This window comes from Manacus candei, unplaced genomic scaffold (genome assembly GCF_025592945.1).
Source record: "Manacus candei isolate 608988 ecotype Guabito, Panama unplaced genomic scaffold, ASM2559294v1 h1tg000018l, whole genome shotgun sequence".
Lineage (NCBI taxonomy): Eukaryota > Metazoa > Chordata > Aves > Passeriformes > Pipridae > Manacus > Manacus candei.
The window spans coordinates 6187898-6213019 of record NW_026138066.1 but is presented as its reverse complement, the minus strand read 5'-3'; the positions used below and the strand labels follow the sequence as shown (position 1 = coordinate 6213019).

The 25122-nt window shown below is 45.9% G+C and overlaps 1 protein-coding gene across 4 annotated transcripts in view; it reads left to right on the top strand.

Moving 5' to 3' along the window:
* SGSM3 (small G protein signaling modulator 3) overlaps nucleotides 1-25122 on the top strand; it is a 29249-nt gene that overhangs the window by 2038 nt on the left and 2089 nt on the right. For 3 of the 4 annotated variants that reach the window (XM_051784214.1, XM_051784216.1, XM_051784215.1), the window contains 19 exons: nucleotides 7683-7766; nucleotides 9048-9133; nucleotides 10322-10388; nucleotides 11795-12006; nucleotides 12154-12261; nucleotides 13201-13344; nucleotides 13736-13931; nucleotides 14142-14287; nucleotides 15223-15450; nucleotides 16311-16365; nucleotides 19853-19980; nucleotides 20286-20441; nucleotides 20993-21047; nucleotides 21477-21526; nucleotides 22749-22901; nucleotides 23001-23071; nucleotides 23412-23460; nucleotides 23678-23763; nucleotides 24096-24218. In XM_051784214.1, coding sequence (XP_051640174.1) covers nucleotides 7760-7766; nucleotides 9048-9133; nucleotides 10322-10388; nucleotides 11795-12006; nucleotides 12154-12261; nucleotides 13201-13344; nucleotides 13736-13931; nucleotides 14142-14287; nucleotides 15223-15450; nucleotides 16311-16365; nucleotides 19853-19980; nucleotides 20286-20441; nucleotides 20993-21047; nucleotides 21477-21526; nucleotides 22749-22901; nucleotides 23001-23071; nucleotides 23412-23460; nucleotides 23678-23763; nucleotides 24096-24218 — 2120 coding nt within the window. In that variant the 5' untranslated portion in view covers nucleotides 7683-7759. The remainder of the gene's footprint in view (nucleotides 1-7682; nucleotides 7767-9047; nucleotides 9134-10321; nucleotides 10389-11794; nucleotides 12007-12153; nucleotides 12262-13200; nucleotides 13345-13735; nucleotides 13932-14141; nucleotides 14288-15222; nucleotides 15451-16310; nucleotides 16366-19852; nucleotides 19981-20285; nucleotides 20442-20992; nucleotides 21048-21476; nucleotides 21527-22748; nucleotides 22902-23000; nucleotides 23072-23411; nucleotides 23461-23677; nucleotides 23764-24095; nucleotides 24219-25122) is intronic. The other variant, XM_051784217.1, reaches the window with a different exon arrangement.

Genomic DNA, 25122 nt, shown 5'->3' with positions numbered 1-25122 from the left:
ATCAAAATGTTTAGCCTTTAAAAATCTATTTCTCTCACCAGAGGTGGCGGTGGTAACAGTAGAGGTTATTGATTAAGGGATCTGTGTGAAATGGGCGGCCAGTCTCAGTCCCATTGTTAGTGAATTGGTTTGAATGTTGCAGAATTGTTTCCCATGTTTGGTATTTGGGATGCTTTAACAAAGGAGTTGATGAGTTCACCCCTCCTGAGGTAGTAACTGTTTTGGAAATGGTTGGGATGATGTCTCTTCCTGACCGTCAATTGCAAACTTCTCACCAACACATAAGAAGCAAAGAAAACTTTTAAAAAATAAATCCTAAGAAGTACTGCAACTTTCTCTGCAGTGGTAAAGGTAAGGCACCTTATATTTTGGTGTACATGGTTCTACAGCTCTTCTAGCTAAGTCAGCAGTGATCCTAGTTGGTGATCTGTATCACAGTGGGTGTCCTGGCTCCTATCCTAGCTCAAATGGATAGGATACAGAGATTTTGCAACTGTCAGGTGGGATGAGGTAAACAAATTGCTTCATTCTATGTTGTGAATGCAGTGTCCCAAGTGTCCCTCAAGGGATGGAGAGGTGTTGGCACGTCAGGTTTGTGTCCTCAGCCACACAAAGACTTGCTTAAACTTCTTTCTATGCCACCTTTCATCACAGGGTCTAGGTTTTAAATACATAAAGCTTACACAGGGGTAAGTAAGTATGTGGGAGCACTGGGGAAAATCTCACTTGTCAGCTGTGTTGCTGTTGACACTAGGTAGGAAAGAGGAGGATGTTGTCCTGCCACATTTGTTTTGTCTCTGAGGAAGCCTCAGCTTTTCTTAAACTGGAATGCAACAAGGTATATTGGTAACAGAGCAATTTTGTTTCTGTCTTAAGAAAATCACCCTAGGAGAAATGAAAACACACTTGTTTTATGAGATAGGTGAAAAAAAAAAATAGTATATTACTATAAGATGACTACAAGAACTGTTGTTACTGCCCAGACAGTGCAGTATTTCTTGACTGGGAAGTATTTGACGATTCAGAGATGAAAGAAAGTGTCCGTAACCTGACAGCCTTTTTTTTCTGGAGAAGAAATCTTCCTGATCCCCAGAATCAGGAAATATCAGAGGTTTTGTCTTGTTTTGTCACAAATGTTAACAGTCATTGTATATTTTGGGTTTTTTCCTCTTAAGTTATCTGTGCATGTAAATTTCTGCAGGAGCAAGATCTAAGTAGTCAAACATGACATGCTAGATAAGGGCTTTGCAAACAGTCCTGAGAGGTGTTTTGAGTGTTACTTACCTCTTCAGGAAGTTAAGTTCTGTAAAGACAGAGCCCTGAAGGAGAAAAATTTCAAATGCTATGGGGTATACTTTCCTTAAAAAGACATTTTCTGAAGCCAAATGAAGCGAGACTTGCTTAGGGTCCTGGGACGTGAATCTGACTTTTTTTTGTGAATACTGGAGGAAATAGTAACTCAACAGAGGTACAGGGGAGTGACCTGAATCGAGTCCTTCTAACACCTCACCAAGGTAACAGCAAACCCTGACAGCTGAACCTCTGCAAAACCATCTGAGGCTGTGTCAAGGAAGAGACGCTCTTCAGGCTCTTGTTCCTTTGTCACTGGGAACAGTGGGACGAGACCAGCTTGAGAATCAAACTTTCACCAGGGTTGAGCCAACGGTGCTGGTGATGGAGAGCCTCAGATGGCACTGCTTGTCACCACTCAGAGCAGGAGTGTCATATAAAAGACTTCACAATACCTGACTTTAAATAACTGTCACAAGTGTCTTTCAGGCTTTCTTTGCCTGGTGCAACCCTGCATCTCTAGCAGAAATATTTTCTTTCAAACTTCTGTGTTGAAATGAAATTAGACAGTTGCAATTACTTTCCTCAGGCATCTTATAATAGTTTGCAGTGTTGCAGAAGTTCATGGGCCAGAAGGTGAAAACCACTTCTGGGGAGTTTTGGGGAAAACGAGTTTCTGTAGAGTTCTGCAGAAGTGCCCTGGTCCTGCACTGTGTTCTTTTAGGTGAAAGTGACCATTTATGGTGCAGTACCTGACTGTGATGGAAGGTGTGTTTGGGGCCTCCTTAGACAGTATATTTATATTTACAGGTTTATATTTACATTGTGGTGTTTAATGTGGAATTGCCTTTACCCTAAGCCTTCGAGACTGGGGCGATTGCCTTTTTTGGCACATATGGGTTTTCTCGCCTCTGTGTTGGAAGCAAGGAGAATTTTACTGTGCAACGAGAGTGAACACCATGCTAGTTGGTATCCTGGCCTTTTTTCTGACCTCATTCAATGCAGAGAGAAAACCCCAGCAACTGTTGTTTTAGTACTAAGTTGTGATCCTGTGTGAGATGCAAGGAGCACTCTATAGTCCCATCTTTTCACCACTCGTGCAATGGGAGCACCAGGAAAGGGGAAACTCCTTCTCTTCTGATCCCAAGGGCCTTGGCTAACGAGTTTCTCCACGGTGGTGCAGTTCACGTTTAGCTGGCACGCTGTTTGCTCTGGTGCCAGGCAAATAAAAGGCAGTTCTGCTCTGAAAATAAGATATCTGTTCATATGGAGGATATCTGCATTCTACATAAGCAGGTGTTGTGTAGAGTTTTTTCAGAGACAGGCTTGACACGTTGAACTGTGATCAGGAAGTCCATCTGTGTCTGTCTGTCCAATGCATAAACAGTAGGAAGCAGGATTCTGCTTTTTCACATCCTTATTTTCAAAATGGAGATGAAATGGATACAAAACTGAAAGTCCCTTGTTCTGTTCCTTTCATATAAACTGTCAGTGGTTCAGCACCTCCAGCTCCAGTGGGGCTCTCTGTCATTGCAGCAGGCAGACTTGCTGAACACCAAACAGGGTACAGAACTGTTGCATTGAAGTACATTTTAGTTGCATTTCTGCATGGAATTACATTTCCAATGAGGCCAGGAATTTACAAGATGTTTTATGGCAGGAGACACAGAGTTCCAGTTTACTTTTTGTTGCCTCTGTTAAGTGTTGCTCTAAGTTCCCTGAGGCAGCTGAGAGGAGGCACTTTGCCCCACCACATTCCTGCAGTCAGGATGATCCCAGTTGATGACTGGGCAGCACTGGAGTCCTGATGGTGCCTCTGCAGTCAGTGCATAACACTGTCAGCAGTTTGCCATCCTTCCTCCCTGCCCACCCGGCTCTGCAAGGCTGTCACAGCCTCTGCCTCGCTGTTCTCCACGTCTAACATCCCCCTTTCAAGACCTGCTCTAGATTTTCGGTGTATCTCTGCTTCACTTCCACTCTACCAGAAAGCGGGTTGAGGGCAGTTAAAGTCCCTCAGCTCTTCATTCCCAGTCATGTTGTAAAAAGGAAGCATGAAGGCTCCCTCAGCACCTCCGCCTGCATTTGCAGTGTGTTACTCAACTCCCAAAGCAATGTGAGGCTGGTCATGGTTTGTAAGCCTTGAACAGATAGTTCCTGGAATGACCCAGGTTCACCAGCAGTGTAACACAGCTGCTGTGTGTCAGTGTCTGCATGGGATTCTGCGTTTTTTAAAAAGCTAGAGTGTCAGGGTGCAAGGGAAAGAAATTATTGGCATCCTTTTCACCCCCTTGGTCAGGTGTGTGTCTGTGCTTTGCTCACTTATGTACTTGTTTGTGAAGCTGGAGATTTCTTCTGACTCTGCGTGCAAAGTAAATATTGACTCATGGACTAATGGCATTTGCAGCTCCAGGATATGCCTTTGCCTGACCTGAGGGAGACACTGACGGGGGACAGGAAGGAAGGCCAAAGGCTTCCTGCTGAGAGTTCCTTTTGGACATTTCATTGAGCAAGTCAGGATTATAATTCGGAAAACAAAAGTTTTCTGGGTGTGAGAGGACACAATTGAACTGCCTGATTCAGTGCAGAGTTTTTGTCTGATTTCTGAAAGAGGGAAATGTTAAATTGGATGCAATCTACTTGGGATTTCAAAAGGTGAACTGGAAGAGGCTTTTAGAACTACACCTAAGTGCATGGCCTCCTGATGGGTACTGTGATTTTGCAATCACTTTTCTCTCTTCCAAACTGTTTGCTTTTAATAAAGGAAGAGAATAGAGAGCAGTGGAAACCAGCTGAGAGTGCAGAGGTAGCAGTGGGATTTACTGCATTCAATGTTGCTTCACGTTCATTAAACATAGAGGAAAACAGAGTTTTTCCAATGCTAGCTTACTGTCAGAAGAGGTGTTGTGTATGCTGTTCTTATGACAGTGGATGAAAATTATTCTAGAAGGAATTGTTGGGCTTGTTCTAGTCCTTCTGATGATGTTTACTAGTGGCTCCTTTGTAGTTGTAAAGTTTTTAGCATACAAAAACATTACTTTGTGAAGTGTTTGTCTTCTGCACAGTCTTTCTGCTAGAGGTATGTTGCTCTTTTTTTATTGGCTTCTTACCTTTTTTAGTTGCTAAAATCAGCAGGGGAATAACACTCCTGAGAAGGAGTTTCTGTCCCAAAATTAAGATCCTACTGAAAGGCTCCAAACAGCATCATTTCATGCTTAGCACATCCAGGCACTACTGCTGCAGGCTTATGTGGAGATCACGTGGCAAAAGAGGCCAAGCAAGTAAAACATAGGCAGCAGGAGATTGCTATCTGGTGTTTGCCAGGAGCCAGGTCATTGAAATCTGTCACACCACAGCTGTGTGGAAGAGCCAGCATGTCCAGAGGAGGCGCAATATTGCCACGTGGAAGTAAATTTGCAGGTCTCCTTTGCAGACATCCTTTTCTAAAGGACGCCTATGCTGGAAAAGAAACTAACTATAATCTTGCATGGTGTGTATTTGCAACTCCAGCAAAAGTGTTGCGGGTGGAGTGCTTCAAGTGGCTGTACCTGATACTGACTACACGCTTCCCTTGCAGCCTTCTTTTTCAGGTACACACACTCAGTGTAGCTGTCTTCTAGCAGGCTGGAACCAATGGTGGTGTGATTATTTTTAGAGTCTGAACACAAAAAATAAATCTGCAAATAACAGGTACCATTAGCATTTTAACAAAAAGTATATTTCTTTCAAAATGTGAGGACTGCCTGTTATGTGGCCAAGATTGCTTCATATAGGAAACTTAAATTACCTTTAAAAGTGGGAGATGCTTCTTAATGTGTGTGTGGTTTTAGTTTTGGAGTTCTGAGGGTTTGGGAGTTGCCATTAATATTTGTTCGATCTGATGTGTTTTTTCCTTTGTATTTCATACTGTTTCTTGTTTTCAGAAGTGTGTACTGTGCTAATAACCCAGCTAGGAGCTGTAGCAATTTCACACGTGTGGTTTCACAGGCTTTGTGGGAGCCCCTTTTGTTACTTGTCTCCTGGCTAGGAGAGTTCAAGAGCTGCTTTAGGTTTGTATACCTCAGTCAAAGGAAAGAACTTACTGTATACCAGGTATCCTCCTCCACCTCCTGTCTTGCCCTGGGTGGTGCCTTGCTGTGCCAGGGAACTTTCTTCCTGGTTCCTGTGATGCTGGAAGGGCTGGTGCAGTGGCCTCAGCACCTTCTCTTGGAGACACCTGTCTCTGTGGGCAGTCCCTGGCACTGCCTCCGTGTGCTGCAGCAGGAGCCTTCTCTTGGTGTGATTCTTGCTTCTCTCCCTGCCCTTCTGTATAGCCGTGCCAGGAGCAAGGTGAGCCTCACACTCTCCTTGGACTCTGTCCCAGATTGGTGCTTGCAGGAACGTTTCTATAGGAACCAGGGGCTGGAAAAACCTGCCCACCAAGTTCAGTGCTCTAATGTCAGGGACAGGAGAGCAAGCAGGCAGCAGGCAGGGGAGTGATCCCCAGCAAGGTGGAGGCCAGCGTACAGTGACGTGGACAAGGAAGGTGTTCCCTCTACTACACCTGTTTTGGGATGAGGAGAAACTCACTCAACACTCTCCTGCTCTTCCAAACACTGACCCAGCTCCTCCGTCGCAGGTTGGTTCAGCAGCGATTGTGCACACGATGAAAGTTGATAATGGCCAAGAGGGATTCCTGCTCACAGGCTTGAGGCACTGAGGCAATGAGAAGCAATGAGAAGCATGGCAGATGCTTCACATGGTGACTGCATTCCTAGTAGAAGTCATTTGAAACAGGGTTAACTGAGCTGAGAGAAGGCAGAGTAAAAGGACACTTTGCAGGCTCAGGAGCAGAGCAGTCGTGGTTGCAAGGGAATGATAAGCCTGAAAAACATCAAAATACGTTCACAGTGATGTTGAAAGGGAAATAGGTACTGTCAGCCAATGTACCTGCTTGGTGGGCATGCTGTGTGCATTCCCATGTAATACGAGTATGCAGATGCTCATTTTGTAATTGTTGTTATGTCTTCAGCTACTGAGAGAAGAGTTAGTGCTAAGGGAATGAATGGGACTAGAGTGATGGGGAGATAAACAAATGTTTACAGAACTGGTGGGTAAACAACTTACCATCCTGTGGACAACATTACTTCTCAGAAATAAAAGCTGGATTTTTTTGTAGTTTCTTTGCTATTCTTTTTGCCCTAAGAGTTGGTGCCAGAAAATCAGAGCATCTGTTGATCCATGTCAGCCTTTCTCAGGCAGAGAACTGTCTAAATCTGGGAGGAGGAAGGCTTATCATTTGTGTTTCCAGACACAGATGTTTTTTATGCTTTTGCAGTGTTGTACAGCTGCTTATCTTGGAGTGCTGTAGCAAGTCGCTTTCAGGCTGCAAGTGCTCCCTGGAAAGCTCACTGAGATGCAAAGGCAATGTAACCCTGTACTATTCAGCACTATAAACCAACTTTGACAGGGCCTGCTGGATGAATCCCTCGGGTTCCTACTTTTAGCAGTTTACAGTCATAAGTAGCTTTACTGGAAAGGGGAAGCTGGAAAAACCATCCCAGATGTGTTAGTTTCTCCCAGGTTCTTTCCCAAGGAAGTGCAAGTGACTGATATATCCCAGCACTGGCTTTATCTGCTTGTTAGAGGTGGCTCTTGCTGTTTCCCACACATAAATTGTAAGGTTGATCCTAAAGTCCAGAATCTCTCTCTCTGATTACTGAACTATTCCATTGTTTTCCTGGAAATCCCCATAAAAAAACCCATAAAAATCTGCTGTTAACTAGTGTCAGGAAAGCAAGGGAGGGGAGGTATGTGGGCTGTTTAATCATCTGAGCTCTACTGCCTGCTTTAGTTCAGAGGAACCTGGTTCCTGGCTCATTGCAGAGTTACTTGATAGCATCTTGTCCACGGCCACATCCTTCAGAGAACTGTGTTTCCACACCCCTACACACTTCGCTCCTGTACTTTGTGATGCTGCTACTAAAATCTCTTTTAGGCTTATTGCATCTAATGATACCCCCTTAAACCCTTTTCACTGTTTCTGTCCCTTCTCCATGGTCAGTGTCTTCAGAGACTGATGATGTATGGTGTGTTTTTTTTGTATTGATAATTAAATATAGGACTCGCAATATGTGATGGAAAAGGTCATAAAAATTGTCTTGGTTTTTGACGTTCTTTCGATCAGCAATGGTGGTACTGTCACAAGGAATTTGGTAAATGGCAGTGTGCTCTTTCTAGCTGGTCAGTAGGCATGAAATCAAGAGGAAATTCCAGTCTCCGGAATTTATTTTTTGTGGGGGCAGAACTTAAATACTAAGGGATTTAATTTTCATGTGGAGAAGTTGTGAGTGTCTGTCCCCCACCATGTTTTTAGATGCTAATTGAATTCTCTCCTTGCCTTTTCTTTCTAACAGGATAGTAACCGCTGACCTCTTGGAACAGCACTTCTGGACCTGCTGACAGCCTCTGCTACTCAGCCTTACCTAGTGCGATGTCCGGTGAGCAAACAGAAATGGACTCAGTATCTGCTTGTTTGGTTGCTTGCTCTTTCTTCAGCAGAAACTTCATTAAATAAAGTTCCTGGTTCCAAGAGCCATTTTTTATATTAACATGCTGTCTGGTTAAATTGGGAGCAAGGAAACAACCCCACTCTTTGTGACCCAGCTGCCTTCTCACTCAGGGTGAACTCAGTTCCCTTCTTTTACCCCAAAGAAGCCTTTTCAGCCATTGAACACAGAGGAAAAAGAACATTGAAATGTAACCTTCTTTCCCCTTTTATAAGATTTGCTTGGTTCTGTTCTGCTCCCAAGATTTGCCCCAAAGTTGGTGGCTCATTTGGTGATTATGAGAGATTTTACTGTACAATGGTAGCATCTGGGCAGGCAGAAGGCTGAAGAATAACTGGAGTTCAACTGTGGACTACTGAGATAAGCTTTACTGAAACTAGGTCTTCTCTTTCTTGTAGTGGCCAACTCTCCCACCCCATGCTTTTGTCTAAACCTTCCTTCCTGGTCCAGCTGATTATTTCAGGGCATATAACCCTGAGGGAAACTATACTTCAAAGCCAAGTAAACCTTTGCTTTGGTGATATGAACAATAGAAGACTTGGAACATGTTGATCTGCTTTAAGTGCAAAAGTTGATGTATGCTTGTATTCCAAGGGAGGCTGTTCAGTGGCACTCTACCTGAGATTGGAAGGGTGCTTATCTTGAACACAAAAGTCCAAGATAATAGGCATACTTTCATTGCTGCAGCTCTCTATACATGGTCTGACAATATTCCAGCCCTTTTAGAAAAAAAGGTTGCAGTTGAGCATCTTGCTGAAGGCTCTGGTTTTCCATTGTGGCGTCTGAGTGACAGAGTTTCAGTAAGCTCTGGATTGCTGCTGCTGCTGGGGTTGGTGCCTTCATCAGAGGCATTTACTTCTCCATAATAATATTTTTTGGTGGTAATTCCTCTGGCTTGGCACTGATTGCACAGCTTTTCCAATCAGATGAGTTATCATATGATGCCATAGAACTATTTCTCTTTCCTACAAATCTCTTTCTTAGGGGGAACTCCATTTGGCCTTTCTGCCTCTTTTACTCGGTAATAAGGAACAAAACCATCTGAAATTACTGGCTTCCTTGATGAAGTGGGAGCTGTCTCCCTGTCTAGAGTAGCAGTCAGGACAAACTGCAGAATGAGTCCTTCCCTTGCTGACACGGTTTGTATTAAGTGTGTCTTCCCAAGGGTGTTCTTCCAGGTTTTCATTGCTGTGTTGATCTCTTTCTGTTTAGGCCATCACACTCCCTCTGCTGGGGGTCCCTTCTCAGCACTCACTCCCAGCATTTGGCCTCAGGACATCCTGGCAAAATACACACAGGTATAGTGTGGGGCAGGGAGGGGGTGTTCTCTGGCTGTGCAAAAGTAGAGGGACCCTGGTGGTTTCTGGTGGTCTCTGAAAGCCGCAGGGAAAAGGAGGGAGAGGCACACTTTTCCTCTGGTGCTTTAGTGGTGGGCACTTAAAATTCACATGTTTTGTGGCTGCATCCTGGGTTTTGCAAGAGGATCTTGCAGAGTACAAAGAAACTTGTGTGAATTATTGCTTTGCTGTTTTGCAACTATTGCTCCAGTGTAAAAATGTTGACACTGTCAGGGAGCCTCTGTCATCATCAAGCTACTCTGGGTGGCTTGTGTATGGCAGGAAATGCTAGCCTCAAGGCTTGTCAGGTGGGCAGAGGAGGAAGGAAGGAAGCAGCCATGGAATTTCATAACTTATCCACAGTTTACTGAAGGCAGTTGAACCCAATGAGGCAGATTAAAGCTTATTGTGGAGCTATGCGAGAAGCACATTTCTGGGGTACTGCCTGGGTTCAGTGCTTCCAAGAGTCCCTACAGGAGGAGCAGGTGGGCTTGCAGGAAAAGGGAGGTATCTGTAGGTTTTCAATCCTAAAAGAATCCTAGTTATAACCTCCACTATGTATCCCCCAATGCCAACTGTGAGCACAGATGAGGAAGGTTGAGATTTGGGTCATGCATCTTAATTTCCTTTGGTGCAAATCCCAGTTTTGCCTGGTGTCTTTCAGAGAAAATCTGAGAGCAACGGGCAGGAGATGTCACAGTGCAGGGAGCTGAATTTGCAGTGTGTGCGCAGAGGTAACAGGAAGGACTGCGGTGCGTTAGCAATGCAGACAGCAGAGACCTCTTTAGCTGGTGTGTGTGTGTCCTCAGTTCATGAGGAGGGCTCCATGCCCCTCCAAGTGGGGAGTTCTGATCTTGATATGAGGCTGAGCTTAAGTCCTGCTGGAAAAAGGATTGCTAGGAAAATCTGTACAGGTTTGATGGCAGGGCTTCACAACTTCCGTGGAGAAGTCAACATGCGAATGGTATGCAATATCTGCTCAGCTTGGAATTGTGGTGGGAGGCATTGAAAATTAAAGGGCAAGGGATCTAAGTGCTCAAAGGGCACAATGCGGACAGTGGTGAGATGGGGAAAAATCCATGTGTCTCTGTTCAGTTATGAAGTGCTAAAGTGGTGAAAGTGTCTGTTTTCCTTCCTCACATCTCCCAGAAAGAAGAATCCGTCGAGCAGCCAGAGTTTCGCTATGATGAATTCGGTTTCCGAGTTGACAAGGAAGGTAAAGCCAGTCCTATCCCTCCCACTTCCACTGTGTGCAGCCCTTCCTGTGCTTCCAAGTATGGCAGGGTGGCTTTGCAACCATTCTGTACTAGGTCTTGTCTACCCACCTGTCATCATCTTTCTGTATCCCGCTATTATAATCAAGTGAATTAGATGTGCTGGCCTTATGGGAGTCTGGAACATAGACTATGCAGAAGTAATTTCCATCCCCTTATGCTTGTGCCATGGGTAAAAGAGAGAAAAGAGGGGTTACCGTTTCCATTAGCAGCTGCATGCTGGGGAAGGGCAACTTTCCCAGTTGACAGTGTTGTGTTCAGTAGCATTGTAAGCACTCACAGCAGGCACAATGAAACATTCTGTCTGTTGAAAAACTCATGGCCAAAATGAGTGGCAACAGTATTCGTTCTGCCCATCCCAACATCTCAGCAAAGTGTAGGACAAACTGTATGGGTAAACCCCACATCCTAATTTTTCTGCAAGATATGGAGAGAGGCGACCGAATAGGAGGAAATGTGGAGAGCTATTGCAGCTGAGCATTGAACTACAACAGCTGGCTTTTGCAAAGAGGAAGAGAAAGGAGATGTAGGAATTGCTTTATGTGCTCTGGAGGATGTTTCCAGGGCTCAGGCCATACAGTGCAAGGGCAGAAATTGTTCACATGTGTGCTGTGAGTCACCTTAAGTTACAGAGGATCCTCTTTGAAGCCATGACCTGGAGATGAGGACAGGACACAGTGTTTTGGTTTTTTTCCCAGCCAGAAAGTTTCACAGACTTGTGCATTATAAAATCAGCAGAAAGATTTGGACCGCATTGTTGAAATGTGTTATATGATTAAGGACAAGAGCACCTTACGTCAAACCTGTACTTGTGCTAAAGTGTCTATTTTAGAAAGCCAGCCTCAGATTAAGGTGCTCTCTCATTTTGAATTTGGAGGTGTCCTTGCTAAAGCTTTTTTGATGATTAAATATCCCCAAAGGTAACATTTTGCACCTCATTACTTCCATGAGCGTATAGCTTCTGCTTTTCACCTCTGAGGCTTGCTATGCTTTTGTCAGCCTGATTTACAGATTCTTATAAAACCCAGCAGGATGGCTGCTGCCGGGGTCTTGTTTAATTCCAGCCACACTGTGCTCTAAATCATGAGTAAGTAGAGACTAGAAGCCTGCCGACACCTTCTTAGTTCTCAAGGTCCCAGTGCTTTTTGTTTATGACCATTAAATTTGCTACATGGAGAAGGCAGTTAGAAACCAAGCTTTGCCTTTCCATGCTCTGACTGGAAGACGTGAATGTTTTTAATGTGCTTTTTTCAGATGACCATCCTATTCCCCACTCTGCCTTGTGTTTGTTCTCTCTCCTGTTCCCTGTCTCACTTGTCTCCATTCCTTTCCCTTCCATTTGCTGAAGCAGATGGTGCTGAGCCAAACTCCAGCAAGCTTCTGGGGGTCCCACTGACGGAGGAACCGCAGCAGAGGCTCAAGTGGCAGGCTCATCTGGAATTCACACACAACCATGACGTGGGCGACCTCACCTGGGACAAAATTGAAGTCACCCTACCCCATTCAGACAAGCTGCGCTCCCTGGTGCTAGCTGGCATCCCACATAGCATGAGGCCACAGGTGAGAGTGCTGCCTGTTCTGGGTGGGCGCTCCTGCCTGGGGTAAGAGATAGTGGAGTGAGATCTCTTGGTTGAGAAGCTGCCAGCTCATGACTTTCTGTGTTTGTCTGAGTGACTCCTCCTATCTCTGTTCACCCTGTCCCCCCAGCTGTGGATGCGCCTTTCAGGGGCTTTGCAGAAGAAGAGGAACTCAGAGATGTCATATCGGGATATTATAAAAAACAGCTCTAACGATGAAACCATTGCTGCCAAACAGGTGGGAGAAACTTCCTAATGCTGAGTGGGGAGAAGGGCAAGAGCAGCTGTGTGAGAAGGAAGGGGTGTCTGCCTGACACTGCAGCAGGGACAGTTGAGAGGACATGTGGTTGAATCCTGCTAAACCTTAATCCTGTGAGGCATATTTCTCCTTTGTTTTGCTGGAGTAGCAACTGTGCAGCTCTGCTCCTTGCTAGGACAGCAGGGAAGGGGTTTGACCCATGCTGCTTGCAGGCTAAAAAACAGTGCTGCAGTTGCATCTCAGCAAACATCCTGATATTCATTGAGGGAAATGAAGGGTGAAAGACTGAGAGACCTCTGTTGAGGTTGTGGTGGCTGTTTCCAGGGCGTGTCTTTGTTCCCCCAAACAAAAAGTCTCTAAACACTAATAAGACTCTTACAGGGTCTCCTCAGGGTGTTCTCCTTTGATCTCTCCTTTTTGTGGGAGGAGGGAACAGCAAAAGAAACTGAGATCTGCACACGTTCACCTCTCACCAAGAAGAGTCAAAATAGTTGGAAGGAGAAACAGCACTGTTCAAGGGAGATCTGTGGGTCCTTCACCTCTAAGTCCTCATTCACAGATGTGGCCAGATTGTTGATTTTTCTCTGGAATAGGTTTTTCGGGAAGCCTTGCTTGAAATCCAGGCAGGTGAAATTCCCAACTAGTGTGCTTACTATTGTCAGTGGTGAAACTAGGGCCTGAGTTTAGACGAGTATTTCTTGGGAGTCAGCAAGTCACTGTCTGCACTGGCATTTCCCTCTTGTCAGTGAAGGTTGTTAAACTGACTCAGGTACTCGGACAGGGCCACCTTCTTCGGTGCCTGAGGATGGGTGTGGGAGGCAGAGTTCCCTGAAGCAGGGGGCCATGGGGAAGTGCAGATAGCAGAAGGCAGTTGTTCAGGTGCTGCAAGCTGACTCTGTCCTTGTTTATGGCTGACAGATTGAAAAGGACTTGCTACGCACAATGCCCAGCAATGCCTGCTTCTCCAACATGAACAGTATCGGAGTGCCAAGGCTACGCAGGATACTACGGGGACTTGCCTGGCTCTACCCAGAGATTGGATATTGTCAGGGCACTGGCATGGTAACCTGCTTTCATGTTAACCTGTCTTTGTAATAGGGATCAATGTGTCTGTGGTCGCACCAGCAGAGCGAATGATTTGAGGTAGTGCTGCCAGATACTGTGGTCTCCACATGAGCTGAAGAGAAAACCCTTCCACATGGAACACTTTTCCTAGGAAAGGGAGAGCAGAGTAGCACCACATATCCAAAGATATTGAAGAATTCAGTCTGTCTGTTGGGGAGGGTGCAGGCAGTACACTGAGGAGAAATCCCTTCAGTGGAGGCTGCAGGAATGCTGCTGCAGAAGGAAGATTTTTGTCACCTAGATACTGGTCCATCTGTCCACGTGAGAAAGTGGGGAAAGAGTTCTATTCCTCTTAGGACATGCAGTTGTTCTTCCTTCAAAATCCTAGGTGGCTGCTTCTCTGCTGCTCTTCTTGGAGGAGGAAGATGCCTTCTGGATGATGTGTGCTATCATTGAGGAATTGGTTCCTGCCTCCTACTTCAGTACCACTCTCATGGGCGTGCAGACAGACCAGCGTGTCCTGCGGCAGCTCATCGTGCAGTACTTGCCTCGCCTGGACAAGCTGCTTCAGGAGCATGACATTGGTAAAAGTGTGCCCTAGAAACCATAGCTTTTCTTGCCAGGATGACATGCAGACAAAGACTGTTATTCTTTTTTCACAAAGGGAGAGCAATAGAGAGAGGAGCAAGCCTCCTGACCCTGGAGGCAGTGCATGGAGGACAGCCCTTAGAGTCCATCTTCACTGGTTGACTGACTTCTTCTGTTGTGATTATTTTCCATGTTTTTATTCACAGAGCTCTCCTTGATCACCTTGCACTGGTTCCTCACCTCTTTTGCTAGTGTTGTCCACATCAAGCTGCTGCTGCGTATTTGGGACCTCTTCTTCTACGAGGGCTCTCTGGTGCTGTTCCAAGTCACTTTGGGCATGCTAAGTATGAAGGTGATTCCCCACTCCTCTTCCTCCTTTATAGTACTTCAGTGTTTAATTCTGAGATTTAGGGGCAAGAAGGTTTAGTATCCATTTGCTGTATGTGATTTGGGAGTGTGCTAGGGAAGATGTCTTCCTGCTGCCTTCGGAACTGGAGGCTGTGAAAAACTTCTAAGGCACGTTGTGGAAATTAGTAATTGCTGTTTCCTGTGCATACATCATTTGTTGCCCCATAATTAAACCTCATCAACTGCCCCTCTCTATTCAGTCTAGATCCAACCTGAGGGTGCATCTTAACCTAAACCAAGATACTCCTCGATTTTGCACAATCTGTGAGGAGAGAGAGAAAGCCAAATTTGTGGTCATCTGAGAAGCTTTGTATGGCACTATTGAATGCTCTAAGAGATGAGCATTTTTCTGACTGCATTTGATTTGACTGGGCTGTATTTAACTGCTTGATCTTTTCCTTTTTATGTGGGAAACAATTTTGTGTTCAGTTTTCTGTGTGAAGGACAAGGGAGATCCTGCTGGGAGTAAGGGGAAGGTGGAGCACAGTTTGACATGGTAGATGCTCTGTAGTGTGTGAGACTGAGCAGCTTCCATTTTTTTATCTCTAGGAAGATCCCTGCTGCACCCAGTCCTAGTGGCTGGTGCTAAATAGGTTTGGTTTGGTTTTTCCTTGCTGATTTGATTTAATTTCAAGGATGAATGCTGTGATTCAAAAAAATGCCAGCTAGAATTCTGGGAGGAGGGTGCAATAGAGCAGTAAAAGATGTTATCCCCCTCTCAAAAGTATCTTGGACTTTTTCTGCTGAAGTATTTTATATGAAATTGTCTAGTTGTACCTGCCCAAGGTGTACACAAAGTAAAACTGCATCTAGCAGCCTCAAGAGCCCAGCTGTCGTGTTCACTGCTCAGTGTGGCAAAAAATCACTGTGTTGTTGCAGGAGGATGAGCTAATCCAGTCGGAGAACTCTGCCTCCATCTTCAACACGCTCTCAGACATCCCGAGTCAGATTGAAGACGCAGACGTGTTGCTGCGGGAGGCCATGCGCGTGGCTGGCTCGCTGACAGACGTGGCAGTGGAGACCCAGCGCCGCAAACACTTGGCCTACCTCATTGCTGAGCAAGGGCAGCTGCTCAACTCCAGCACCACCGTCAACAATTTATCCAAAGTGAGTGCACAGAGTCCCACCTGCCTCTGCTGCTCTGCTTTTACCATTCCCTTACATATTCCCACCCTGTTTCTGTTTGCAAGCAAGAGGTCCTCCTGTTTGAGAGGATTTTTGGCTCCAGGATAATTTTGTCATCTGTTGGAGAAAAGGTATTGGGAAGTTGGAGGAGGGTCTATACTAATGAAATGCTACCTGGTTGATAAATCCCCAGATGAAAGAGGTATTGGCATTGATTGTAATTATCATTAATGAGAGTTATGATGAAATGTAACATATTTCATTAATGGAAACTGAAAGAAACAACATATGTTTTTGGCAGAATTTGCTTGAAGCACACAGAGAGTAGGAACTGGATTTAATCCATTAGTAAGAAACTGGTACAGTAAAATAATCTTGGAATGTAGAGTCAGAAAACAGCAGCAACTGCCTTTGAGAAGCTGAATAAAAAATGCAACTGTGTTTAATCTTGGACTAAAATCTACAGTTGCAGACAAGACACTCCTGCAATTCTAAAATATAATAGTTATCCACTTGGAAATTTATATACAATTACATGTGTAGCTGCTTTTGGCAACAAATTAAATTATTCACGTGAGTTGTGGTTGATTCTCAAACTTCAATTATGCTTTCATAATAATTAAGCTATAAATAACCTGTTGCACATGGAACAGGTCAAGCAGTGGAGCTTGCGTTAGGACTAGAACAACTCCTGTTGAAAACTGCCAGTTCACTTGCCTTCCCTTTCTAATGGTAGTTGTCAGGACCCTTTACCCAGAGCTGACCGGTGTGGAGGGTTGCTTTATTTAATTTCTGAAATCTCTCCTAATGTGTGCACTGTTTTCTCTCTTCTGTTCCCTCAGATTGTGCGGCGCAGGACTCAGCGCAGGAAATCTGGCATCACCTCTCTGCTTTTCGGTAAGGACAACCCTGTGCCCTTCACGTGCTGTTGATGGCTGTTGCAGCCTAGGAGGGAGGGAAGTGAGCAAAGCAGAGAGAGAAGGGAGCCAGAACTGAAGGATGAGAGGGAAGAAGTGCAGTTTACTACTTGATTGCTTTGATCTGAGCTCAGAAAGTAAATTTTAGTTTAGACTGTTAGTCATGAATGGTGAGCAACAACAGGTGCAGCTCAGCCCAGCTGTAATGTCCTTGCACTGACCAACAGGGCAAACACATTTTCTGGCAGACCATATGCAGTCCACAGGCTGGATGTGGTACTTTCCTGATGTTACTCTGCTTGGTTCAAGAACATCTCTGAAGATCTGAGACAGGGCAGGATGTCCAGTGCATCACCCATCAAAATTTATAAATGCAAACATCATTATGTTTCCCCTTACTTACTCTGAGAGTTCAGTGCTGTGAACACTTTTGAGTCTTTATGAGCTAAGCCAAAATATGTCCAGAAAGCACACAGCCAGAATAGGTTTTTCATGGTTTTAACACTAACTTATATCTTTGACTCTGTTAGAGTCCCTTCTACTGTAAACCTTACTGTCATCACCATCCTTGCAACTGGTTAGCTTTCTTGAAGTTGCCACATGTCATCCCAGGAATTTTTTTTCCTGGAGGAAGACAACATACTAAATTTACAGGTTTCAAACAGTGTTCCTGTTGTGGTTGAAATGGCCTGAATAAATCTAAAATTGTGTTTTACTGGTCTTTCCAGAGAATAGCTTTTCTGATGTTCTCTATGCTTCCACATAGAGCATTACTGAGAAAAATTCTAGTAGAATAACTAATGAAGCTGTAAAGTCAAGAATGCAGAAGTGAAGAAATGCAGGAAAGTTGCTTAAGCGACCTAAACTCAGAGCCCTTGTATATAATGTTATCCTACAGTCAGTACAGACTGAACTGGCAGGGAACTTGGCTACCACATGCATCTTTCTTGTGTCTCAGACAGTCTCCTTTACTATGTTTGAGTCATTTTATGACAGTGATAGTGAGTTATACACACATGCACAAAGATAAAGTCCAAGCTCCAAAATATATCAGTGGTAGAATCGAGATGATTGATAGTGTTTTCTCATGTTAGTGGGGTTTCTGTACAGTGACTGTCATGTTTTTTACCTAACAATATTCTTAGTATTTGAAATGTTGGTTAAAAACAAGAAGTTGACCAGAATGGAGAACTTCAGCCCAAGTGAGAAGAAGGAAAGGTTGGATGTGATAAGTTCACCTTATACTGGGAACTGACAACTGAGCAGTGGAAAGTCTTTTGCTTGTGATAGTTACTGTGTAGAACTGGTACTTAGTTTGGGAGGGAATAAGAACTCACCCAGAGCTTAAATTCTTCTTCCTTAGAGTGAATGCAGATGTAGTAGTAACTTGGACAGGAGTCACAGAAGTACAGGAGCACTGTTTAGAAGAGACCTCTTGCTGTCTGTGTTCCAGCCTATTCTGCTCAAAGCCAGACTTTTGCTCCCACTAGATCAGGTCAGCCAGGGCTTTCTCTAGTTGAGATTCAGGGAGTTGAACCAGATTTCCAATGACGGAATAGAAAGAAACAATGAAAAGTAATTTGATGGAGAGCAAAATGTTCATGTTGTCCTTTTCCTGTTGGATGGGCGCTGCAACAAGGGAATGCAGAAGAGCTAGTCCTCCTCTGCACAGCTGTGCAGCTAGTCAGTCTTCACAGGCTCAAAGTGGAGCTTCCTCATATGTGGCTGATCATGCACTGGTTTCCTGTTTGGAAATGTAGGTGCAGTCATGTTGAGTGCAGTGAGGTGAATCTGGTAGAAACACCAGTTGCTTTCCTCTGTACAGTCTACCTTCTAAGATGGGATAATGCTTCCCATGTCTTCTGCTTGTGTTTTGGGGGGATTGATCTGAATGCAGAGGGAAGAGCATGGTATTTTGGCCAGATGGGACTGAATGATGACAGAAAGAATCGGTGATCTATGTAAATGAGGGCAGCCCACAGAGCTAGTGCAGCTGTGATTGGGTTTCTTCTTTAGTCACATTCTATTTTAATCACACGAATTTTCTGGGAATCCCCAATGTCGGCCTGATAACCTATCTATTTACAATCTTTGTGTCTCTGAATCTGTAGTGAGAGTTCATGCATGCTCTGTTTCCTGCCCCCGGCCACAGAGCAGGAGATTTTGTTAGTTTTTTGTTGATTAGACTGCGAGTAACTATGGCCTACAGTTTTTTTTAGTCTAGAAGCAAGGTTCAGTTTTCTCTTAAGATTTGTGTGTCTGATTCTCCAATCATTTAATTTAGCAAACAAAAAACAATTATAAAAATAATTTTAAATCTAATTTTGTGCTTCTATTTATGTTTCTAAAATCTGGGTCCTTCAATTAGGATCACATGATTAAAAGATATTGTTAGTCACTTTTCAATAAGCAGAAGCTTAATGTGTTAAGCTGTTGCAGTAGCTGTACAGCTCAGACCACGCTTTATTTGTATTGTTTTCTGCAATGCTTTTAAAAGATAAGCAGAGTACTAATTTGCTAGCCAATTATTTACTTGGGTCCTGAGTAGAAGCTGTGTTTGTATAAACATTGGAGTTCAGTGAAAAATTCATTGTTTTAAATGTTGATTTTGTTAATCAAGCTACCACATCTTCACTATATTATAGAGAGAGGAAAAATGTATGAAAAAGATGTATGAAAATACATTTTGAATTTAAAACAAAGTGATTTTTTTTTTTAGAAAAAGAAGCAAATTATTAATTGTTCCCAAACATGTACCCAGTATTTCTGGCATTCAGATACATTAAATGTCTAAAGAATCCATGCTATTAGATATCTTTTTGCATAAAGTAATAGAGATAGGCTGTAAAAACTCCTGAGTGAATTAGCAACTTTTACTTTGTGCTTATGACTGTTTCTATACAATCCAAACATTTGAAATCTGGCTCTTAGGGAGGTTGAGGTCTTAAGCAGGTGGTGGCTTTTCTCTTGTGGCTCTGGCTTCTAGACTGGCACCGGAAAATGGGCTGTCATGGTTTTTCAAATCTCTTTCAAGACTCGGTGAAGAATATGCTCTCATCCAGTGAGTTATACAAATATCAGAAGTAGTTCAACCAACAGGTGATTCAGTTTCAAGTGACTTTCAGTTGGAGAGGATTATTGCAAGTTCCCCAGTTTTGTGTCCCACCATTCAGCCAACTATATATTGTAGACACTTCTCTGAAGTAGTACCTTGGTATACTGAGTTTCCCAGGCAGACCAAAAATGACATCTTTGAGTTCCATATGTGGTTTGAAATATCATATCCTTAACATTTGATCCAGTCAAATTGGTATTTGCTATTTACATTATTGAACAGATTGGCAGTATCTGATGTCAGGCTTTTCTGATTTCTGCAGAACCAATGATTTCTAATGTTAACAAAAAATAAACACCTTGTACCTGATTTCCTTTCCTCGCCTTCTCTTTTGCTGCACGGGCTCCACCAGGGGATGATGATCTGGAGGCACTGAAAGCCAAGAACATCAAGCAGACGGAGCTGGTGGCTGATCTGCGTGAGGCCATTCTCCAGGTGGCACGGCACTTCCAGTGTGTGGATCCCAAGAACTGCAGCATTGTGAGTGGAAACAGCTGGATTTGCACTGCTGTGTGATCCAGGCATGAGTGTTGAGTGTCCACCACAGGACAGGACTGTTCAAATGCTCCTGAAATATGGGCTTGAGAAGGAACATGCCGGGTGTAACGGGTAGAGGATGAGGCTTGCTTAGCCCATCCCTGGTGGAGGAAGGCTGTGCTGGGATGTTGTCTGCTGGCTAGGAGCAGGAAAAGGTGTGGGAACAGCAGCATGCAAACTTTGGCAGATCAGCTGGGAGTCACCTGTTGCTGTTCATTCCCTTCTGCTCTCATCTACATGCGTGCTAGGATCTGACTCCAGACTACAGCATGGAGAGCCACCAGCGGGACCACGAGAACTACGTGGCCTGTTCTCGCAACCGACGCCGGCGAGCCAAGGCCCTGCTGGACTTTGAGCGCCACGATGACGATGAGCTGGGCTTCCGCAAGAACGACATCATCACGGTGCGTCAGCCTGGGAGACAGGGACAGGGCAGGACCACGCAGACCCAGACTGTTTGGGACACTGCACTACCTCTTCTGCAGGGAAAGAAGGGAGGAGATAAGCTCAGAGCCCAGTTAGGAGCCCAAGAGAAGCAGCTGGTGTTTTGGGGTCTGCCTGGGGGTGAGGCAGTGTGTTCCTGTGAGTGTTGTCTTGTGGGTCATTCTCACTGCCACCACAAAGTCCCTTTCCTGGCTGTCAGAGCTGTGCAAAAGGGGAATTTGATCCAACACAAGTCCTGGTTTAACACTGTGCACTGAGCTGGGGTAAGACTGTGAAAGCATCCATTTGCATTTTAGCTGTGGGTATCCCATCTGAAATTGGGGAGAACAGGGGTAATGTTGTGTTTGCAGTAGCTTTGTGCCTTTGAAGGCCCCAAGCCACATGAGAAGAGAGCATTGAAAAAACAGTTGAGAAGAAAGCAGTTTGTCATTGTGGACACACAGCTGGGCAGCTTTAGCCCTCCTGCCACTGCACTCTCTTCAACTGATGATTTCCTCTCCCTGTTTTTCAGATCATTTCCCAGAAGGATGAGCACTGTTGGGTGGGAGAGCTGAATGGACTGAGAGGTGAGAACAGGATGGGTTGCACTGGGGAGAGTGGGGCCCAGATGCAAAGCATCCATTCATCTGCAGCCACTGCTCTCATACATTTGCAGCAAAGGCTCTGTCAGGTACCCAGAGTACCTGCCAGGGACAGAAGAAATGCTAAAGCAGGGTATGAGAGCAGTGACCTGGTTACTTCTTGCAAACAGCAAGTTTAGGCTCCATTCTTCTGGCACAGGGTGCTTGGATGCATGTCATCACTGCTGCATGTAGACAGTGTCCTGTAATTGGTTTCCTCATGCAGTTGCCTTAAATATTGTATTTTGAGGCTGCTCGCTTCCTTCTTTGGGGTTGGGCCCTGTGAACTCTGATTTATTCTCAGCTCCCACTGGGCTCTTTGTAGGGATTTCTCAGTGTCTTTGTCAGGCTTATCTCTTTGTCCTCTCTTTGTAGGTTGGTTTCCTGCAAAATTTGTGGAAATCTTGGATGAGCGGAGTAAAGAGGTAATTAAAAAAAACCAGAACTACAAAAAACTCCCCACATTAAAATAAAGAGTTATGTTGTAACTGAAAAAAACACAGATGAAGGGAGCCATGTATTTCCCTCCTTCAGTCTGTTTGCTCTTTCTGGCTATTGAGTGCTTTGTGGTGTGATGGGGCAGGTTATTTTCCTAAGCCTGTTTACTCAACTTCCTCATGCTGACCAAGTGGAAAATGAGGGCCCCAGAGGGTGCCAGGGCAGCCAGTGTGGGATGCCTGGGGTTGCAAAGACCCTAGAGATGAAACTCAAGAAAGCTGAGAAAGCAGCAAGCAGGTAGGCAGGAAGATTCTGTGGGTAGTGTTTCTGTCTTCTCCCTGCTGCTTGTGTTCTTTTCCTCCTTTGAAGTTGTGCCTGTGCTCATGCTTTGTGGCCATGACAGTGCATTCTCCCCAAACAGCTGTGCCCAAGGGGGCATTCTGTCTCACTTCCTCTCACAGCTGGCAATGGTGAGATACCACCTATCGAGAACAGATACGTCAATATGTCCCCAAGGCTGAGGTAATGTGTAGGAGACAGACATCATCAGCTGTTGACCTAAGCAATTTTCAGGGGAAGTGGAGAAGGCCCTGTTCTCCCTCTCCTCCTCAGCATTTGGAATGTGAGGAAGAGCTCAAAGGCTGACCCGAAGCCCCACTTGCTTCCTCCCCCCCTCTCAGGGCTGGTTCCTTGGATGCAAATCACCTCTCTGTGTATAAACATGCTCTGTACTGCTGAGCGGTTCTCCTCCTAACTGTGGAAACAGAGAGGATCCCACTCATAGGATTGTTAACACAATATCCCCCCTGACCTGGAAATTCCTATCTGTCCCTATTCGCCTTGACATTTAGCAGCTTACAGAGTCCCAGAGACCCTCAGTGCAAGTCCCTCTCTGTACCTTAGCTCGGTCAGTGTCACACCAAACCACAGAAATTCCAACATGCTGAACACTGCCACGATGGTGCTGGGGTCACCTGTGTGGTCTCCTGGGGACCACCAAAGGACAAAGGTCCTGGTGTTCCAGCAGATCTCCGAGCAGCAGCACAGAACATGGTGCCTTATGCAAGCATGTAAGGGGTAAAGGAGGTGGGGGCTGGCTGGCACCTGAGAGTGGGATTGATCTGTGCAGTGAAGGTGTAGGTGAGTGGACCACCTCCATACTCTGCCCCCTCACCAGTATGCTGAGAGCTGGCTCTTCGTGTTCCTCAGTACTCCATTGCTGGAGATGACTCAGTCACGGAAGGAGTGACCGACTTGGTGCGAGGAACGCTTTGTCCAGCCTTGAAGTCCATATTTGAACATGGATTGAAGAAGCCGTCTCTGCTGGGAGGGCCCTGCCACCCTTGGCTGTTCATTGAAGAGGTGAGATGTCCCAGTTTCCTTCATGGGGCAGTGTTACCAGAGGGCTGGGGTGAGGGGATTGTATGGCAGAGTGTGCTGACTGTCCCTCTGCTCCTCTAGGCTGCAAGCCGGGAAGTGGAACGGGACTTTGACTCCGTGTATTCTCGCCTTGTGCTCTGCAAGACTTACAGGTAAAGCCACTTCAGTCACACCAAGTGGATGGGTCTATGCCCTGCCCCTGCCTGCTCATCAAACTGATGCTGCTCTGCACCTTGGGAAAGGTCATGGTCTGCCTCATCCTCCTGCAGTTGTGGTTGTGCCTGTGCTGACTTGGGGCCAGCAGTGGCTCTTGTTCCCTTCCCTGAATTCCTGTGTTTGCATCTGGATCTGTATCTTGCTCCCTGGGCAAGGGAGCAGAGGCCCTGTGGGCTCAGCAGTAGCAAGAGAGCTGTTGTGGTATGAAGCAGGAAAGGCCTGTGTGTGCCCAGGGTGGTTCTGGGGTTAGCTAAGTCTCTGCTGTGATCTTTACAGGCTTGATGAAGATGGCAAAGTCCTCACTCCAGAGGAGCTGCTTTACCGGGTGAGTGCTGCCCTGAGCCCACTCAGCCCAGCTCCTACTTGCAGGAGATTTCCTGTGGAGGCTGCTGGGGGGAGATGCTCGAGAATATCACAAACCTTCTCAGCTCCTCTGGTGCTAGCAGGTGGCACTGGTGAGGGTGGGAGCTCCAGAGAGGGCAGAGTATGGTTGTGTTGCTGAAATGGCTGCCCAGTGGTAACCACATCTTCCCTCCCTGCAGGCGGTTCAGGCTGTGAACATGACACACGATGCTGCACATGCACAGATGGACGTGAAGCTTCGTTCTCTCATCTGTGTTGGACTCAAGTGAGTCATCTGGCCATTGTGGGTGCAAGGAGCTTGGGAAGGGACACAATGGGCTTAAGGGCAACAGTGGTTTCAATCTACCTTTGGCCACAGTGTCTTTTTCCCCCCTCTCACTGCAGCCACTGAGTGGGACTTGCTCCTTATTCACTGTGCTGGCCTGAATCCTAGCTGGAAGAAGTAGCTCCTTTTGCATGGAGTGGCTCACACAAGTTTACTGGGTTATCCTGTTCCCACTGGGGTCAAGGCTTGGGCTGAAAATAGACAATCCCAGAGGGATGCGGGTTCTTTCCCTGGTTTCAGCTGAGTAACATGCCTCTACCCCATTGCTGCAGTGAGCAGGTGCTGCATTTGTGGCTGGAGGTGCTGTGCTCAAGCCTGCAGACCGTGGAGAAGTGGTTCCATCCCTGGTCATTCCTGCGCAGTCCCGGCTGGGTGCAGATCAAATGTGAGCTGAGGTAAGTGTCCCTATGGGCAGGGTCTGGAATGGATTTCCTTCTCTGCAGGAGGTGGCCCTTGCCGTGGCTGGGTTTGGGCCCTCTCCAGTGTGTCACAGCATGGGCTGCCCAGAAATTTCCTACTGTGTGCTGAGGCAGCAGCAGCTCTCTAGGTGGTTTAATACAAGGTACTGTGCCTGCCTGATCCAAGAGCAGAGCTTGGCTGCTGGGGACCTGTTGTGACAAGCATGTAGCCTTTGCCTGGCAGTAACCTCCTGCTGTGTCCTGCAACTGCTCTGATGGAGAGACTGCCTTTTCCACCCTATGTCCTCTGCCAGCCACCATAAGTCCAAGCAGGGAACAGGGAATGTGCTAGGGAGACAGTTGGACTGTCATTGGCTGAGAAGGACTCGGTCATCATTGACTGACTCCCTGGTTAAGCAAGGGAGTGATGTCAGGGGCTGGAAGCAGCTTTAGTGCCTGAGCTCACACAAAGCACATCAGTTGGAGCCCAGGGCACACATCCATGGGTGTGCTCCTGGTCTTTCTGCACTCTGCAAAGCCAGGTGAAGTCCCAGGGAGCTGCCATCACCACTGCTCCAGCCTGGTTGCTGCTGCCATTCTGGGAGAACTGGCTTTTGTCTGCACCATCAAGTTGCCTTTGGACCCAGTGGGAGCATCTTTATCCAGAGCAGGCCTGTGTGTACATACCACAGGGTTCTCCTTGCGCTGCTGCTGAATGGGAGGGGGCTCTCTCCACTTCTGTACTGTGTGTCCTGTGGCTGCTTTCTCACAGCAGGGGGGCAGTGCCAGTTCAGCACAGCCAAAGGACTGAGTGGGACTGGTTCATGTCTTATGTCGTACTTGGCCAAGCCAGCAAGGGAGCTCCCTGTTCCAACTCCTTGCAGCACTTCTGCATGGGAGT